We start from the raw sequence: 20,007 nt of genomic DNA, 5'->3' as shown, positions 1-20,007 counted from the left end.
ACGGGACTGGTGATCATTGATGTATACGGGACTGGTGATCATTGATGTATACGGGACTGGTGATCATTGATGTATACGGGACTGGTGATCATTGATGTATACGGGACTGGTGATCATTGATGTATACGGGACTGGTGATCATTGATGTATACGGGACTGGTGATCATTGATGTATACGGGACTGGTGATCATTGATGTATACGGGACTTGTGATCATTGATGTATACGGGTCTTGTGATCATTGATGTATACGGGACTTGTGATCATTGATGTATACGGGACTGGTGATCATTGATGTATACGGGACTTGTGATCATTGATGTATACGGGACTTGTGATCATTGATGTATACGGGACTGGTGATCATTGATGTATACGGGACTGGCGATCATTGATGTATACGGGACTGGTGATCATTGATGTATACGGGACTGGTGATCATTGATGTATACGGGACTTGTGATCATTGATGTATACGGGACTGGTGATCATTGATGTATACGGGACTTGTGATCATTGATGTATACGGGACAGGTGATCATTGATGTATACGGGACTGGTGATCATTGATGTATACGGGACTGGTGATCATTGATGTATACGGGACTGGTGATCATTGATGTATACGGGACTGGTGATCATTGATGTATACGGGACTGGTGATCATTGATGTATACGGGACTGGTGATCATTGATGTATACGGGACTGGTGATCATTGATGTATACGGGACTGGTGATCGTTGATGTATACGGGACTGGTGATCATTGATGTATACGGGACTGGTGATCATTGATGTATACGGGACTGGTGATTATTGATGTATACGGGACTGGTGATCATTGATGTATACGGGACTGGAGATCATTGATGTATACGGGACTGGTGATCATTGATGTATACGGGACTGGTGATCATTGATGTATACGGGACTTGTGATCATTGATGTATACGGGACTTGTGATCATTGATGTATACGGGACTGGTGCTCATTGATGTATACGGGACTGGTGATCATTGATGTTATCGGGACTTGTGATCATTGATGTATACGGGACTGGTGATCATTGATGTATACGGGACTTGTGATCATTGATGTATACGGGACTTGTGATCATTGATGTATACGGGACTTGTGATCATTGATGTATACGGGACTTGTGATCATTGATGTATACGGGACTTGTGATCATTGATGTATACGGGACTGGTGATCATTGATGTATACGGGACTGGTGATCATTGATGTATACGGGACTGGTGATCATTGATGTATACGGGACTGGTGATCATTGATGTATACGGGACTGGTGATCGTTGATGTATACGGGACTGGAGATCATTGATGTATACGGGACTGGTGATCATTGATGTATACGGGACTGGTGATCATTGATGTATACGGGACTGGTGATCATTGATGTATACGGGACTGGTGATCATTGATGTATACGGGACTGGTGATCATTGATGTATACGGGACTTGTGATCATTGATGTATACGGGACTTGTGATCATTGATGTATACGGGACTTGTGATCATTGATGTATACGGGACTGGTGATCATTGATGTATACGGGACTGGTGATCATTGATGTATACGGGACTGGTGATCATTGATGTATACGGGACTGGTGATCATTGATGTATACGGGACTGGTGATCATTGATGTATACGGGACTTGTGATCATTGATGTATACGGGACTGGTGATCATTGATGTATACGGGACTGGTGATCATTGATGTATACGGGACTGGTGATCATTGATGTATACGGGACTGGTGATCATTGATGTATACGGGACTGGTGATCGTTGATGTATACGGGACTGGAGATCATTGATGTATACGGGACTGGTGATCATTGATGTATACGGGACTGGTGATCATTGATGTATACGGGACTGGTGATCATTGATGTATACGGGACTGGTGATCATTGATGTATACGGGACTGGTGATCATTGATGTATACGGGACTTGTGATCATTGATGTATACGGGACTTGTGATCATTGATGTATACGGGACTTGTGATCATTGATGTATACGGGACTGGTGATCATTGATGTATACGGGACTGGTGATCATTGATGTATACGGGACTGGTGATCATTGATGTATACGGGACTGGTGATCATTGATGTATACGGGACTGGTGATCGTTGATGTATACGGGACTGGAGATCATTGATGTATACGGGACTGGTGATCATTGATGTATACGGGACTGGTGATCATTGATGTATACGGGACTGGTGATCATTGATGTATACGGGACTGGTGATCATTGATGTATACGGGACTGGTGATCATTGATGTATACGGGACTGGTGATCATTGATGTATACGGGACTGGTGATCATTGATGTATACGGGACTGGTGATCATTGATGTATACGGGACTGGTGATCATTGATGTATACGGGACTGGTGATCATTGATGTATACGGGACTGGAGATCATTGATGTATACGGGACTGGTGATCATTGATGTATACGGGACTGGTGATCATTGATGTATACGGGACTGGAGATCATTGATGTATACGGGACTGGTGATCATTGATGTATACGGGACTGGTGATCATTGATGTATACGGGACTGGTGATCATTGATGTATACGGGACTTGTGATCATTGATGTATACGGGACTTGTGATCATTGATGTATACGGGACTGGTGATCATTGATGTATACGGGACTGGTGATCATTGATGTATACGGGACTGGTGATCATTGATGTATACGGGACTTGTGATCATTGATGTATACGGGACTGGTGATCATTGATGTATACGGGACTGGTGATCATTGATGTATACGGGACTGGTGATCATTGATGTATACGGGACTGGTGATCATTGATGTATACGGGACTGGTGATCGTTGATGTATACGGGACTGGAGATCATTGATGTATACGGGACTGGTGATCATTGATGTATACGGGACTGGTGATCATTGATGTATACGGGACTGGTGATCATTGATGTATACGGGACTGGTGATCATTGATGTATACGGGACTGGTGATCATTGATGTATACGGGACTTGTGATCATTGATGTATACGGGACTTGTGATCATTGATGTATACGGGACTTGTGATCATTGATGTATACGGGACTGGTGATCATTGATGTATACGGGACTGGTGATCATTGATGTATACGGGACTGGTGATCATTGATGTATACGGGACTGGTGATCATTGATGTATACGGGACTGGTGATCGTTGATGTATACGGGACTGGAGATCATTGATGTATACGGGACTGGTGATCATTGATGTATACGGGACTGGTGATCATTGATGTATACGGGACTGGTGATCATTGATGTATACGGGACTGGTGATCATTGATGTATACGGGACTGGTGATCATTGATGTATACGGGACTGGTGATCATTGATGTATACGGGACTGGTGATCATTGATGTATACGGGACTGGAGATCATTGATGTATACGGGACTGGTGATCATTGATGTATACGGGACTGGTGATCATTGATGTATACGGGACTGGAGATCATTGATGTATACGGGACTGGTGATCATTGATGTATACGGGACTGGTGATCATTGATGTATACGGGACTGGTGATCATTGATGTATACGGGACTTGTGATCATTGATGTATACGGGACTTGTGATCATTGATGTATACGGGACTGGTGATCATTGATGTATACGGGACTGGTGATCATTGATGTATACGGGACTGGTGATCATTGATGTATACGGGACTGGTGATCATTGATGTATACGGGACTGGTGATCGTTGATGTATACGGGACTGGAGATCATTGATGTATACGGGACTGGTGATCATTGATGTATACGGGACTGGTGATCATTGATGTATACGGGACTGGTGATCATTGATGTATACGGGACTGGTGATCATTGATGTATACGGGACTGGTGATCATTGATGTATACGGGACTGGTGATCATTGATGTATACGGGACTGGTGATCATTGATGTATACGGGACTGGAGATCATTGATGTATACGGGACTGGTGATCATTGATGTATACGGGACTGGTGATCATTGATGTATACGGGACTGGAGATCATTGATGTATACGGGACTGGTGATCATTGATGTATACGGGACTGGTGATCATTGATGTATACGGGACTGGTGATCATTGATGTATACGGGACTTGTGATCATTGATGTATACGGGACTGGAGATCATTGATGTATACGGGACTGGAGATCATTGATGTATACGGGACTGGTGATCATTGATGTATACGGGACTGGTGATCATTGATGTATACGGGACTGGTGATCATTGATGTATACGGGACTGGTGATCATTGATGTATACGGGACTGGTGCTCATTGATGTATACGGGACTTGTGATCATTGATGTATACGGGACTTGTGATCATTGATGTATACGGGACTGGTGCTCATTGATGTATACGGGACTGGTGATCATTGATGTATACGGGACTGGTGATCATTGATGTATACGGGACTGGTGATCATTGTTGTATACGGGACTGGTGATCATTGATGTATACGGGACTGGTGATCATTGATGTATACGGGACTGGTGATCATTGTTGTATACGGGACTGGTGATCATTGATGTATACGGGACTGGTGATCATTGATGTATACGGGACTGGTGATCATTGATGTATACGGGACTGGTGATCATTGTTGTATACGGGACTGGTGATCATTGATGTATACGGGACTGGTGATCATTGATGTATACGGGACTGGTGATCATTGTTGTATACGGGACTGGTGATCATTGATGTATACGGGACTGGTGATCATTGTTGTATACGGGACTGGTGATCATTGATGTATACGGGACTGGTGATCATTGTTGTATACGGGACTGGTGATCATTGATGTATACGGGACTGGTGATCATTGATGTATACGGGACTGGTGATCATTGATGTATACGGGACTGGTGATCATTGATGTATACGGGACTGGTGATCGTTGATGTATACGGGACTGGTGATCATTGATGTGTACGGGACTGGTGATCATTGATGTATACGGGACTGGTGATCATTGATGTATACGGGACTGGTGATCGTTGATGTATACGGGACTTGTGATCATTGATGTATACGGGACTGGTGATCATTGATGTATACGGGACTGGTGATCATTGATGTATACGGGACTGGTGATCATTGATGTATACGGGACTGGTGATCATTGATGTATACGGGACTGGTGATCATTGATGTATACGGGACTGGTGATCATTGATGTATACGGGACTGGTGATCATTGATGTATACGGGACTGGTGATCATTGATGTATACGGGACTGGTGATCATTGATGTATACGGGACTGGTGATCATTGATGTATACGGGACTGGTGATCATTGATGTATACGGGACTGGTGATCATTGATGTGTACGGGACTGGTGATCATTGATGTATACGGGACTGGTGATCATTGATGTATACGGGACTGGTGATCGTTGATGTATACGGGACTTGTGATCATTGATGTATACGGGACTGGTGATCATTGATGTATACGGGACTGGTGATCATTGATGTATACGGGACTGGTGATCATTGATGTATACGGGACTGGTGATCATTGATGTATACGGGACTGGTGATCATTGATGTATACGGGACTGGTGATCATTGATGTATACGGGACTGGTGATCATTGATGTATACGGGACTGGTGATCATTGATGTATACGGGACTGGTGATCATTGATGTATACGGGACTGGTGATCGTTGATGTATACGGGACTGGTGATCATTGTTGTATACGGGACTGGTGATCATTGATGTATACGGGACTGGTGATCGTTGATGTATACGGGACTGGTGATCATTGTTGTATACGGGACTGGTGATCATTGATGTATACGGGACTGGTGATCGTTGATGTATACGGGACTTGTGATCATTGATGTATACGGGACTGGTGATCATTGATGTATACGGGACTGGAGATCATTGTTGTATACGGGACTGGTGATCATTGATGTATACGGGACTGGTGATCGTTGATGTATACGGGACTGGTGATCATTGATGTATACGGGACTGGTGATCGTTGATGTATACGGGACTGGTGATCATTGATGTATACGGGACTGGTGATCGTTGATGTATACGGGACTGGTGATCATTGATGTATACGGGACTGGTGATCATTGATGTATACGGGACTGGTGATCGTTGATGTATACGGGACTGGTGATCATTGATGTATACGGGACTGGCGATCATTGATGTATACGGGACTGGCGATCATTGATGTATACGGGACTGGCGATCATTGATGTATACGGGACTGGTGATCATTGATGTATACGGGACTGGCGATCATTGATGTATACGGGACTGGTGATCATTGATGTATACGGGACTGGTGATCATTGATGTATACGGGACTGGTGATCATTGATGTATACGGGACTGGTGATCATTGATGAATACGGGACTGGTGATCATTGTTGTATACGGGACTGGTGATCATTGATGTATACGGGACTGGTGATCATTGTTGTATACGGGACTGGTGATCATTGATGTATACGGGACTGGTGATCATTGTTGTATACGGGACTGGTGATCATTGATGTATACGGGACTGGTAATCATTGATGTATACGGGACTGGTGATCATTGATGTATACGGGACTGGTGATCATTGATGTATACGGGACTGGTGATCATTGATGTATACGGGACTGGTGATCATTGATGTATACGGGACTTGTGATCATTGATGTATACGGGACTAAAGATCATTGATGTATACGGGACTGGTGATCATTGATGTATACGGGACTGGAGATCATTGATGTATACGGGACTGGAGATCATTGATGTATACGGGACTGGAGATCATTGATGTATACGGGACTGGTGATCATTGATGTATACGGGACTGGTGATCATTGATGTATACGGGACTGTTGATCATTGATGTATACGGGACTGGTGATCATTGATGTATACGGGACTGGAGATCATTGATGTATACGGGACTGGAGATCATTGATGTATACGGGACTGGTGATCATTGATGTATACGGGACTGGTGATCATTGATGTATACGGGACTGGTGATCATTGTTGTATACGGGACTGGTGATCATTGATGTATACGGGACAGGTGATCATTGCTGTATACGGGACTGGTGATCATTGATGTATACGGGACTGGTGATCATTGATGTATACGGGACTGGTGATCATTGATGTATACGGGACTGGTGATCATTGATGTATACGGGACTGGTGATCATTGATGTATACGGGACTGGTGATCATTGATGTATACGGGACTGGTGATCATTGATGTATACGGGACTGGTGATCATTGATGTATACGGGACTTGTGATCATTGATGTATACGGGACTAAAGATCATTGATGTATACGGGACTGGTGATCATTGATGTATACGGGACTGGAGATCATTGATGTATACGGGACTGGAGATCATTGATGTATACGGGACTGGAGATCATTGATGTATACGGGACTTGTGATCATTGATGTATACGGGACTGGTGATCATTGATGTATACGGGACTGGTGATCATTGATGTATACGGGACTGGTGATCATTGATGTATACGGGACTGGTGATCATTGATGTATACGGGACTGGTGATCATTGATGTATACGGGACTGGTGATCATTGATGTATACGGGACTGGTGATCATTGTTGTATACGGGACTGGTGATCATTGATGTATACGGGACTGGTGATCGTTGATGTATACGGGACTGGTGATCATTGTTTTATACGGGACTGGTGATCATTGATGTATACGGGACTGGTGATCGTTGATGTATACGGGACTTGTGATCATTGATGTATACGGGACTGGTGATCATTGATGTATACGGGACTGGAGATCATTGTTGTATACGGGACTGGTGATCATTGATGTATACGGGACTGGTGATCGTTGATGTATACGGGACTGGTGATCATTGATGTATACGGGACTGGTGATCGTTGATGTATACGGGACTGGTGATCATTGATGTATACGGGACTGGTGATCGTTGATGTATACGGGACTGGTGATCATTGATGTATACGGGACTGGTGATCATTGATGTATACGGGACTGGTGATCGTTGATGTATACGGGACTGGTGATCATTGATGTATACGGGACTGGCGATCATTGATGTATACGGGACTGGCGATCATTGATGTATACGGGACTGGCGATCATTGATGTATACGGGACTGGTGATCATTGATGTATACGGGACTGGCGATCATTGATGTATACGGGACTGGTGATCATTGATGTATACGGGACTGGTGATCATTGATGTATACGGGACTGGTGATCATTGATGTATACGGGACTGGTGATCATTGATGTATACGGGACTGGTGATCATTGTTGTATACGGGACTGGTGATCATTGATGTATACGGGACTGGTGATCATTGTTGTATACGGGACTGGTGATCATTGATGTATACGGGACTGGTGATCATTGTTGTATACGGGACTGGTGATCATTGATGTATACGGGACTGGTGATCATTGATGTATACGGGACTGGTGATCATTGATGTATACGGGACTGGTGATCATTGATGTATACGGGACTGGTGATCATTGATGTATACGGGACTGGTGATCATTGATGTATACGGGACTGGTGATCATTGATGTATACGGGACTGGTGATCATTGATGTATACGGGACTTGTGATCATTGATGTATACGGGACTAAAGATCATTGATGTATACGGGACTGGTGATCATTGATGTATACGGGACTGGAGATCATTGATGTATACGGGACTGGAGATCATTGATGTATACGGGACTGGAGATCATTGATGTATACGGGACTGGTGATCATTGATGTATACGGGACTGGTGATCATTGATGTATACGGGACTGGTGATCATTGATGTATACGGGACTGGTGATCATTGATGTATACGGGACTGGAGATCATTGATGTATACGGGACTGGAGATCATTGATGTATACGGGACTGGTGATCATTGATGTATACGGGACTGGTGATCATTGATGTATACGGGACTGGTGATCATTGTTGTATACGGGACTGGTGATCATTGATGTATACGGGACAGGTGATCATTGCTGTATACGGGACTGGTGATCATTGATGTATACGGGACTGGTGATCATTGATGTATACGGGACTGGTGATCATTGATGTATACGGGACTGGTGATCATTGATGTATACGGGACTGGTGATCATTGATGTATACGGGACTGGTGATCATTGATGTATACGGGACTGGTGATCATTGATGTATACGGGACTGGTGATCATTGATGTATACGGGACTTGTGATCATTGATGTATACGGGACTAAAGATCATTGATGTATACGGGACTGGTGATCATTGATGTATACGGGACTGGAGATCATTGATGTATACGGGACTGGAGATCATTGATGTATACGGGACTGGAGATCATTGATGTATACGGGACTGGTGATCATTGATGTATACGGGACTGGTGATCATTGATGTATACGGGACTGGTGATCATTGATGTATACGGGACTGGTGATCGTTGATGTATACGGGACTTGTGATCATTGATGTATACGGGACTGGTGATCATTGATGTATACGGGACTGGAGATCATTGTTGTATACGGGACTGGTGATCATTGATGTATACGGGACTGGTGATCGTTGATGTATACGGGACTGGTGATCATTGATGTATACGGGACTGGTGATCGTTGATGTATACGGGACTGGTGATCATTGATGTATACGGGACTGGTGATCGTTGATGTATACGGGACTGGTGATCATTGATGTATACGGGACTGGTGATCATTGATGTATACGGGACTGGTGATCGTTGATGTATACGGGACTGGTGATCATTGATGTATACGGGACTGGCGATCATTGATGTATACGGGACTGGCGATCATTGATGTATACGGGACTGGCGATCATTGATGTATACGGGACTGGTGATCATTGATGTATACGGGACTGGCGATCATTGATGTATACGGGACTGGTGATCATTGATGTATACGGGACTGGTGATCATTGATGTATACGGGACTGGTGATCATTGATGTATACGGGACTGGTGATCATTGATGTATACGGGACTGGTGATCATTGTTGTATACGGGACTGGTGATCATTGATGTATACGGGACTGGTGATCATTGTTGTATACGGGACTGGTGATCATTGATGTATACGGGACTGGTGATCATTGTTGTATACGGGACTGGTGATCATTGATGTATACGGGACTGGTGATCATTGATGTATACGGGACTGGTGATCATTGATGTATACGGGACTGGTGATCATTGATGTATACGGGACTGGTGATCATTGATGTATACGGGACTGGTGATCATTGATGTATACGGGACTGGTGATCATTGATGTATACGGGACTGGTGATCACTGATGTATACGGGACTTGTGATCATTGATGTATACGGGACTAAAGATCATTGATGTCTACGGGACTGGTGATCATTGATGTATACGGGACTGGAGATCATTGATGTATACGGGACTGGAGATCATTGATGTATACGGGACTGGAGATCATTGATGTATACGGGACTGGTGATCATTGATGTATACGGGACTGGTGATCATTGATGTATACGGGACTGGTGATCATTGATGTATACGGGACTGGTGATCATTGATGTATACGGGACTGGAGATCATTGATGTATACGGGACTGGAGATCATTGATGTATACGGGACTGGTGATCATTGATGTATACGGGACTGGTGATCATTGATGTATACGGGACTGGTGATCATTGTTGTATACGGGACTGGTGATCATTGATGTATACGGGACAGGTGATCATTGCTGTATACGGGACTGGTGATCATTGATGTATACGGGACTGGTGATCATTGATGTATACGGGACTGGTGATCATTGATGTATACGGGACTGGTGATCATTGATGTATACGGGACTGGTGATCATTGATGTATACGGGACTGGTGATCATTGATGTATACGGGACTGGTGATCATTGATGTATACGGGACTGGTGATCATTGATGTATACGGGACTTGTGATCATTGATGTATACGGGACTAAAGATCATTGATGTATACGGGACTGGTGATCATTGATGTATACGGGACTGGAGATCATTGATGTATACGGGACTGGAGATCATTGATGTATACGGGACTGGAGATCATTGATGTATACGGGACTGGTGATCATTGATGTATACGGGACTGGTGATCATTGATGTATACGGGACTGGTGATCATTGATGTATACGGGACTGGTGATCATTGATGTATACGGGACTGGTGATCATTGATGTATACGGGACTGGTGATCATTGATGTATACGGGACTGGTGATCATTGATGTATACGGGACTGGTGAGAGAGTTCTGAGACCATCACAGGCACGACTAATGTTTCCTGAGCACTCATTAACTCACATAGCAAGACTCACCCAAGACTCACCCAAGACTCACCCAAGACTCACCCAAGACTCACCCAAGACTCACCCAAGACTCACCCAAGACTCACCCAAGACTCACCCAAGACTCACCCAAGACTCACCCAAGACTCACCTGGTATAATTCATGTAGCAAGACTCACCCAAGACTCACCTGGTATAATTCATGCAAGACTCACCCAGGACTCGCCTGGTGTAATTCATGCAAGACTCACCCAGGACTCGCCTGGTGTAATTCATGCAAGACTCACCCAGGACTCGCCTGGTGTAATTCATGCAAGACTCACCCAGGACTCGCCTGGTGTAATTCATGCAAGACTCACCCAGGACTCACCTGGTATAATTCACGCAAGATTCACCCTGGACTCACCTGGTATAATTCATGCAAGACTCACCCAGGACTCGCCTGGTGTAATTCATGCAAGACTCACCCAGGACTCACCTGGTATAATTCACGCAAGATTCACCCTGGACTCACCTGGTATAATTCATGCAAGACTCACCCAGGACTCGCCTGGTGTAATTCATGCAAGACTCACCCAGGACTCACCTGGTATAATTCATGCAGCAAGACTCGCCCAGGAATACTCACGTACTATAATTCATGCAGCAAGACTCACCCAGGACTCACCTGGTATAATTCATGTAGCAAGACTCACCCAGGGCTCACCTGGTATAACTCAAGCAGCAAGACTCACCCAGGACTCACCTGGTATAATTCATGCAGCAAGACTCACCCAGGACTCACCTGGTATAATTCATGCAGCAAGACTCAACCAGGACTCACCTGGTATAATTCATGTAGCAAGACTCACCCAGGACTCACCTGGTATAATTCATGCAGCAAGACTCAACCAGGACTCACCTGATATAATTCATGTAGCAAGACTCACCCAGGACTCACCTGGTATAATTCATGCAGCAAGACTCAACCAGGACTCACCTGATATAATTCATGTAGCAAGACTCACCCAGGACTCACCTGGTAGGAGGTACATGCAGCAAGACTCACCCAGGACTCACCTGGTAGGAGGTACATGCAGCAAGACTCACCCAGGACTCACCTGGTAGGAGGTACATGCAGCAAGACTCACCCAGGACTCACCTGGTAGGAGGTACATGCAGCAAGACTCACCCAGGACTCACCTGGTAGGAGGTACATGCAGCAAGACTCACCCAGGACTCACCTGGTAGGAGGTACATGCAGCAAGACTCACCCAGGACTCACCTGGTAGGAGGTACATGCAGCAAGACTCACCCAGGACTCACCTGGTAGGGGGTACATGCAGCAAGACTCACCCAGGACTCACCTGGTAGGAGGTACATGCAGCAAGACTCACCCCGGACTCACCTGGTAGGAGGTACATGCAGCAAGACTCACCCAGGACTCACCTGGTAGGGGGTACATGCAGCAAGACTCACCCAGGACTCACCTGGTAGGAGGTACATGCAGCAAGACTCACCCAGGACTCATCTGGTAGGAGGTACATGCAGCAAGACTCACCCAGGACTCACCTGGTAGGAGGTACATGCAGCAGGACTCACCCAGGACTCACCTGGTAGGAGGTACATGCAGCAAGACTCACCCAGGACTCACCTGGTAGGAGGTACATGCAGCAAGACTCACCCAGGACTCACCTGGTAGGAGGTACACACAAGCAGATAACTAAGTAGAACCAGCATTAGGCTGATCCATTCTGAAACAAATACGAAAACGAATTAAATTTTTTTTTTGATGACTCGACATATCACGTAACTGATTAAGTTTTATAAATAGTTTTTAAATCATGTGATGGAAACACACATTGCCTGAGTTCCTCTCTTACACCTTAACATAAGAACTTTCAGTTTAATAAGTAAGAAGCCTCGTGATGTTAATGACCCTCACATAAGAAACTGCCTCTACAATATTCCATATTTTAGTCTAGAGGTAAAGAGAACTTCGGAAAGTTATTTAAACTGTGATGTTTAAGCACTTCCAACAAGATAGCTGCTGAATGAATGACGGTGAATGTGTTTCCTTTTACTGGGTTGCCCAAGCTTGGTGGAAGGTGGCTGGTGGGTTTAAAAACATAAGCAAATTATATTGGTATATTGAATGCATTATAAATGAGTAGATTTTGTTCAGTCTGTTTCTTAGCTATAAGTTAAAATTTGACCTCGGGAACATCGAGTATGAATGACACATTAGGGAAAGGGAAAAATACGAGGGAATAAAAGTCATGTTAAAAGCCATAATTCTTTGAATTTCATGTTGGGAGACTTAATTAAAGTGCATAAAACAGCTTAAGTTAATAATGGTATACGCGCAAGGAAGAGGTGTTGAGCGACTCACCATGGTAGAAGGTGGTGAAGGTGAGGACCAGGAGCAGGAGTAGCAAGATGCCACATGTAACGAAGCAGGAGGAGATGACTGGACGGCGGCCCAGGCGCTGAGTGATGGGTGCTGGTAGAGAGTACGCTGGCACCTCCACCACACCCAGTAACGCCATGTACAGATAGGGAGAACTGCCGTACACGGGATATCGTTAGTATTATGCATGATAACACGCACACAACACAAAAAAGTATATAAGACAGTTGGCATCCTCTCAAAGATACGTTACTATGTACCACAAACAACACTACTTACACTACACCATTCACTGATCTACTCCTACCTCACCTGGGGATCCACAACGACAAATCACCTAAAGCCAATAATTACCCAACAAAAACCTGCAGTGTGAATGATCACACAATCCACTGCTAGACCCCTCCACTCTTCAACGACCTAAACTTACTTACAAATCATTCGCTCCTGCTGCTGTGCAACCTACATTTACAGAACAATCCCTCTTCAAGGGAGGCTCCTTGGTATGGTGAAGAGGCTCTTGGTCTGAGGAATTAGACCTGTTGGTCTCCTTCCTCAGACTGAGCCTAATTACCCCTCAATCCCTCCTTCCCTATCCCATCCTACCCATCCTCCCGTTTTCCTTTTTTCCTCCTCCTCCCCACCCCTCCCTTTTGCCCTTCCTCTTTTTGGCCTTTGGGATTTTTCCCACAGGCACGTTATTTCCTAGGTAGGGTAAAGGGTACTGGGGTCCATCCCATTCTGTTGAGGTTCTTGGTGGTGGCGTAGTTTGCCGTGGAATCTGGATCGCCTGGGGATGCCCCAATCCCTCTCTGGTCTCCCAGGGGGTGGCTTTGGGTGACTTTCGGGCGACGGGTGCATCTCTGGAGGCTGCCTTTCAGATTCCGGGGTGGTGGCCAAAGGAGATATACTTTGTGGTGGATATCCAGCCGCCCTCTCTTTTGTCCACCGAGGTAGCTCGGCAGATGTGAGGTTGGTATCCCGGATTGCTGGTTTACTGGCATAAAGGGTAGGGTATGGCACGGGTTCCATGCTGCATCTACAATACTTGTGGTGGTGAGGTCCTCTTGGGCATGGAGGGAGATTTCTGGCCCTTTCATTCCTCGTAGGAACTATCCCTCCCCGGTCCCCACTTTTTTTTTATTCTTTTTTTTATTTTTATTTTGTTTTCTTCTTTTTTTTCTTAAAAACAAAAAGAAAGAAATAACCTAACCATGGAGGACCCAATCCATGACACTGCTACACCTGGGCCCCTTCTTGTTACCGCACCCCGTTCTGACCCTGCCTCGTCTTTTAACCACTCTTGGGACACTCCTAAGGCCCCTGTACCTCTTGCTGGTGCTATTTCATCACCCACTTCAGGTGCCGGAGTTTTGACTGACTCCTTTGATTTGTCTGACCTCCGCTCTTCTTTGACTATGCTTTCGGCCTCTCCCTCTACAGTGCGGCAATTTTCGAATTGCCAGACAGTCCCACGTTGGACCAACTCTGGTCCCACTCCTAAACGCCAATGACAATTGCCTGATGATACTTCTTTGCCACCTTCTTGTTCTACTCAGAAAAGACCAACATGTCATGCTCTCCCTTTCCAAGCTCAGTTTTGGAATGAACAATGGACTAAATTCTTTACTTAACGACCGACTTCCTCTATTGCCTATCTTTCCAACCATAGTATTGGCAAGGCGCTCCTATGCCATGTTTGTAGAGATATTTCCTTTCATGCTCTCAAGAGTGGTCCATGCATCATCACTATCCAGAATGCCACCCAAGCTCATGATCTTTCTTTTCTTTCACATATCGATACTATTCCTGACACTATCATAAAACATCATTCCCTCGATCCAACAGAATTTCCAGACATGTGGCAATGACATTCTCGAACAGCTGGAACTCCAAGATCTCCCAATCCTCAAAGTAGACACTTACGTCCTTCCTGCCCATGGACAGAGATGTTACCCTTGCAATGTGGCTCGATTAAATTTCGACAGCCATGAACTCCCATCCTCTGTTTATGTAGCAGGACATCATTTACATGTTTGAAAGGTGATCCCTACACTGCAACAGTGTAGAAATTGCTGGCGATTTGGTCACCCTGCAAAATATTGCAGATCTATAGCTGAATGCCCAGTCTGTGGTGCTGATGACCATTCTAATACGTCTTGTAGTCGACTTCTGTCTTGCCTTAATTGTCATGAGGCTCACCCTTCTTACTCTCGCCATTGCCAGGTCTACTTAAATGAGCAAGAAATCCATTGCCTCAAAGAAGCTGAAGGTCTCCCTTATTCTACGACAGATTCTCAACTGTGCCTCCAAGGGAGACTGCCCCATATTTCTTATTCTCGTGTTTCCGAACGTCCTCCCCACTTCTGCGGTCCCATCTTCTGCAACTTCCTACGTGGTAACCTCTCCCATAGTCACTTCTGTCTCTAATTCTTTTGCTGTCCTGGGCTCAGAAGTCCCTACTTCAACACCTCAGTCTGTTCTGACTTCTTCGTGTTCTCCCTCGCAAGCCCCTGTATCAACAAGCGCATGTATGACACCGCCTCCCAATCGTCCCTCTACTTCTCAGAAGTCCAAAAAATCTCCATTGTTCAAATCTCCTTTAACCCCTCCTTCACTTTTTCCACCTCCAAATTTTACCTTCCCGGTCTCTGTACCTGGTTCTTCCCCTTTCACTGGCTCTGTTACAAGTGTGGAGGTTTACCCTCCTCGTGCTGTGCCTTCCTCCTCTGTCCCCTCCCCAGTTTCTTCCTCTTCTCCCACCTCCCAGGTTTCTTCCTCTTCAGTCCTCTTCCACAATTCTTCTCCAGTTCCCTCCACCCTTTCATCCACCCCTACTTTGGTACAGTCCATTATGGTTCCAATCTTTACTCACCCTCCTCCTTCCATCTCCAATATTGTCTCCCATGTGACGTCTTTGAATTTCGAAACACTTGAAGCTATCTCTGAATATATTGCAGAGACCAAACCATCAATGGACACTGATCCACCCCCTGTTCCTTCTCTTTCCTCTCCTCCATCTGCGCAACTTTTTCTTCGCAGCGCACTATTCCTTCGCTGCTTGAACATTTTCCGCTACTGCCGCATGTGGACTTTTCTAACCCCTTTAGTCCATAGGTATCCTTACCTGCAGATTTTTGGTATCTTTATTGTTGCCAATCATGGCCTATTTACAGTGGAATATACGCGGCCTCAGGGGTAATCAGGGTGAGCTTCAGATGTTGCTCTCCCAGTTTTCCCTTGTTGGTGTTTGCTTACAAGAACCAAAATTACACTCTGCTGTTATCTATTTCATCTTAGGCTATAATTTATTGTATTCTTCGGATCCTTCTAGTGATGGGACCTTTGATGAAAGTGCCCTTCTTATGCACTGATATTCCGTACCATCAGCTATTTGTTCATACTTCGCTGCATTACACAGCAGCCCGTATCCACTTGCATAGGTGGAATGCACTCTTTTGTAGATGAATGGTTCAGAGAACCGACATGCACTCTGTTCTTTATATCTCTCTCCTTCTCGAGCATTATCTATCCCGGATGTTGCCTTTCTTGTTTCGTCCTTACCGCCACCACTTCTGTTACATGGCAATTTTAATGCCCATCATTTCCCCTGGGGGGGTCTCACTGTGATTCCTGTGGCATTCAGTTGGAGGCTTTTCTTGCTTCCCACCCCCTCCATGTTTTAAATACAGGTACTCCAACCCATTTTGATCCTCGTACTCATACTCTCTCTTGCATTGATCTCTCAGTCTGTTCTTCCTCTACCACATTAGACTTCACCTGGTCTGTTCTCCCAGACTTACATGACAGCGATCATTTTCCAATCATTCTTACTTCTCCTTCATATTCACCACCTCTTCATAGCCCACACTGGCAATTTGATCAGGCAAATTGGGACCTTTACTCACAACTAACTGCTCTTAGTGAGGTCCCTTCTTCGTCCTCCATTGATGAGCTTTTACACCTCTTCTCGTCCTCAGTTTTAACAGCAGCTTTTCATTCTATACCCCAAACCTCGGGCAGGCATTTTCAGAAGTGCGTGCCTTGGTGATCTCCTGCTTGTGCTCATGCAGTAAGTTTGAAATGCGCTGCATGGGGAAGGTACCGGTACAATAGAACCGCTGAGAGACTTCATGAGTTTAAGCAGAAGCGTGCAGTCGCTCGCTGTGTCATTCGTGATGTTAAACGCACTTGCTGGCAAGATTATGTTTCCAACATCACCTCTGCTTCCTTTATGAGTGCAGTCTGGAAAAAAAGTGCAGAAACTGAGTGGTAAATACTCTCCTGACCTGGCTCCTGTTCTGTAGGTCGCCAGTGTTGATATAGCAAACCCTCTTGATGTTGCCATTGAAATTGGCAATCATCTGGTCTGTCTTTCTCAGGGGGTCCATCTATGCCCCTCGTTTCTTTCCTCAAAGTCTGCCAGAGAGTTAGCACCCTTGGACTTTTCTTCTCTCAAAGAAGAACCATATAATGTGCCTTTTACACTTCAAGAACTAGAAGCGACACTCTCAGCTTGCAGATCATCGGCAGCTGTGCTTGACGGCGTTCATATTCGGATGTTACAACATTTACATAAGTCAGCCCTTGCAGTCCTCTTACACCTCTTCAATCTTATTTGGTCACAAGGAGTTCTTCCCCAGCTGTGGAAATCTGCCATTGTTCTCCTGTTCCACAAACTGGGTACTACGGGACATGATGCCTCCCACTATCGTCCCATTGCTCTTACCAGTGCAGTTTGCAGAGTGATGGAACGTCTGGTAAATCGACGTTTACTGTGTTATTTAGAGACACACAACAGTCTCTCCACTTGTCAATATGGCTTTCGTAAGGGCCGTTCTACCATAGACCCCTTTCTACGCTTGAATACGTATGTTCGTAATGCCTTTGCGAATAACCACTCAGTTATTGCCATATTTTTTGACCTTGAGAAGGCATATGACACAACTTGGAGGTATAATATTTTGGCCCAAGCCCAATCCTTAGGACTCCGAGGCAATCTACCATCCTTCCTTAAGAACTTTTTAACTGACAGACATTTCTGTGTTCCGGTTAATAATGTGCTCTCCCCGGACTTTATCCAAGCTGAAGGTGTCTCCCAGGGATGTGTTCTGAGCACAACACTTTTCTCCTTGTTATAAATGACTTGGCCTCTAGTCTTCCATCCAATATTTGGTCGTCACTCTATGTTGATGACTTCGTAATTGCTTGTGCAGGTGCTGACTGTCACCTCATTACAGTTTCTCTCCAGCATGCGGTCGACCGTGTTTCTAATTGGGCCACCACGCATGGGTTTAAATTTTCCAGTACCAAAACTCACCAAATTACTTTCACTAGATGCTCTGTCATCTCCGATCATCCTTTGTACCTTTATGGCTCACGTATCCCTGAACGTGATACAGTCAGGTTTCTAGGACTTCTCTTTGACCGTAGGTTGTCTTGGAAACCTCACATTACCTCTCTGAAGGCAATTTGTCACAGCCGGCTGAACCTTCTTAAAACCCTTGCTCATCTTTCATGGGGAGCTGATCGTCGAACTCTCCATCGCCTACATTCAGCCCTCATTTTATTGAAACTCGATTATGATGACCAAATCTATTCAGCGGCCTCTCTGCTACTCTCTATAGCCTTAATTCCATCCATCATCAGAGTTTATGTTTATGCCTTGGTGCTTTTTCCTCTTCCCCTGTTGAGAGCCTCTATGCAGAAGCGAATGTTCCATCCTTGTCCGATCGCCGTGTTGCCCATTGCCTTCGCTACTATGTACGTTCTCATGATCTCCGCAATCCTTCTATTTATAGAATAGTTACTGATATTAGTAGACATTCTTTATTTGTTTGCCATCCCTATTTGCTCTGTCCCTTTTCTCTTCGCCTACATTCGCTCTTGTCTTCCCTTCAGTTGCCACCTCTCTATGTTCAAGTAGCATCTCACTTTTCCCTACTCACTGGGAAGTTCCAGCTGTTCGAGTCTGTTCTTTCTCACTCCCTTGCTCAAAAGCCCAACTGCCTACGGTAGCTTCCCACTCTCTTTTTCTTGACCACTTCCACTCTCATTCTCAAGCCATTGCAGTGTACACAGATGGCTCTAAGTCTTCTAACGGTGTCGGATTCGCAGCAGTGTTTCTGCACAGCATCG

General features: G+C 45.1%; 1 protein-coding gene across 1 annotated transcript in view; it reads right to left on the bottom strand.

Annotated features, from left to right (window-relative positions):
• The window catches only part of LOC128693902 (solute carrier family 22 member 20), a 435,254-nt gene that overhangs the window by 67,320 nt on the left and 347,927 nt on the right, over window positions 1-20,007 (bottom strand). The window contains exons 9-10 of the mRNA XM_070081771.1: window positions 13,852-14,024; window positions 13,155-13,213 (exon numbers count right to left, since the gene is read on the bottom strand). Coding sequence (XP_069937872.1) covers window positions 13,155-13,213; window positions 13,852-14,024 — 232 coding nt within the window. The remainder of the gene's footprint in view (window positions 1-13,154; window positions 13,214-13,851; window positions 14,025-20,007) is intronic.

Source organism: Cherax quadricarinatus, chromosome 6 (genome assembly GCF_038502225.1).
Source record: "Cherax quadricarinatus isolate ZL_2023a chromosome 6, ASM3850222v1, whole genome shotgun sequence".
Lineage (NCBI taxonomy): Eukaryota > Metazoa > Arthropoda > Malacostraca > Decapoda > Parastacidae > Cherax > Cherax quadricarinatus.
The sequence above is the reverse complement of the archived record's forward strand: the minus strand, read 5'-3'. Positions and strand labels throughout refer to the sequence as shown.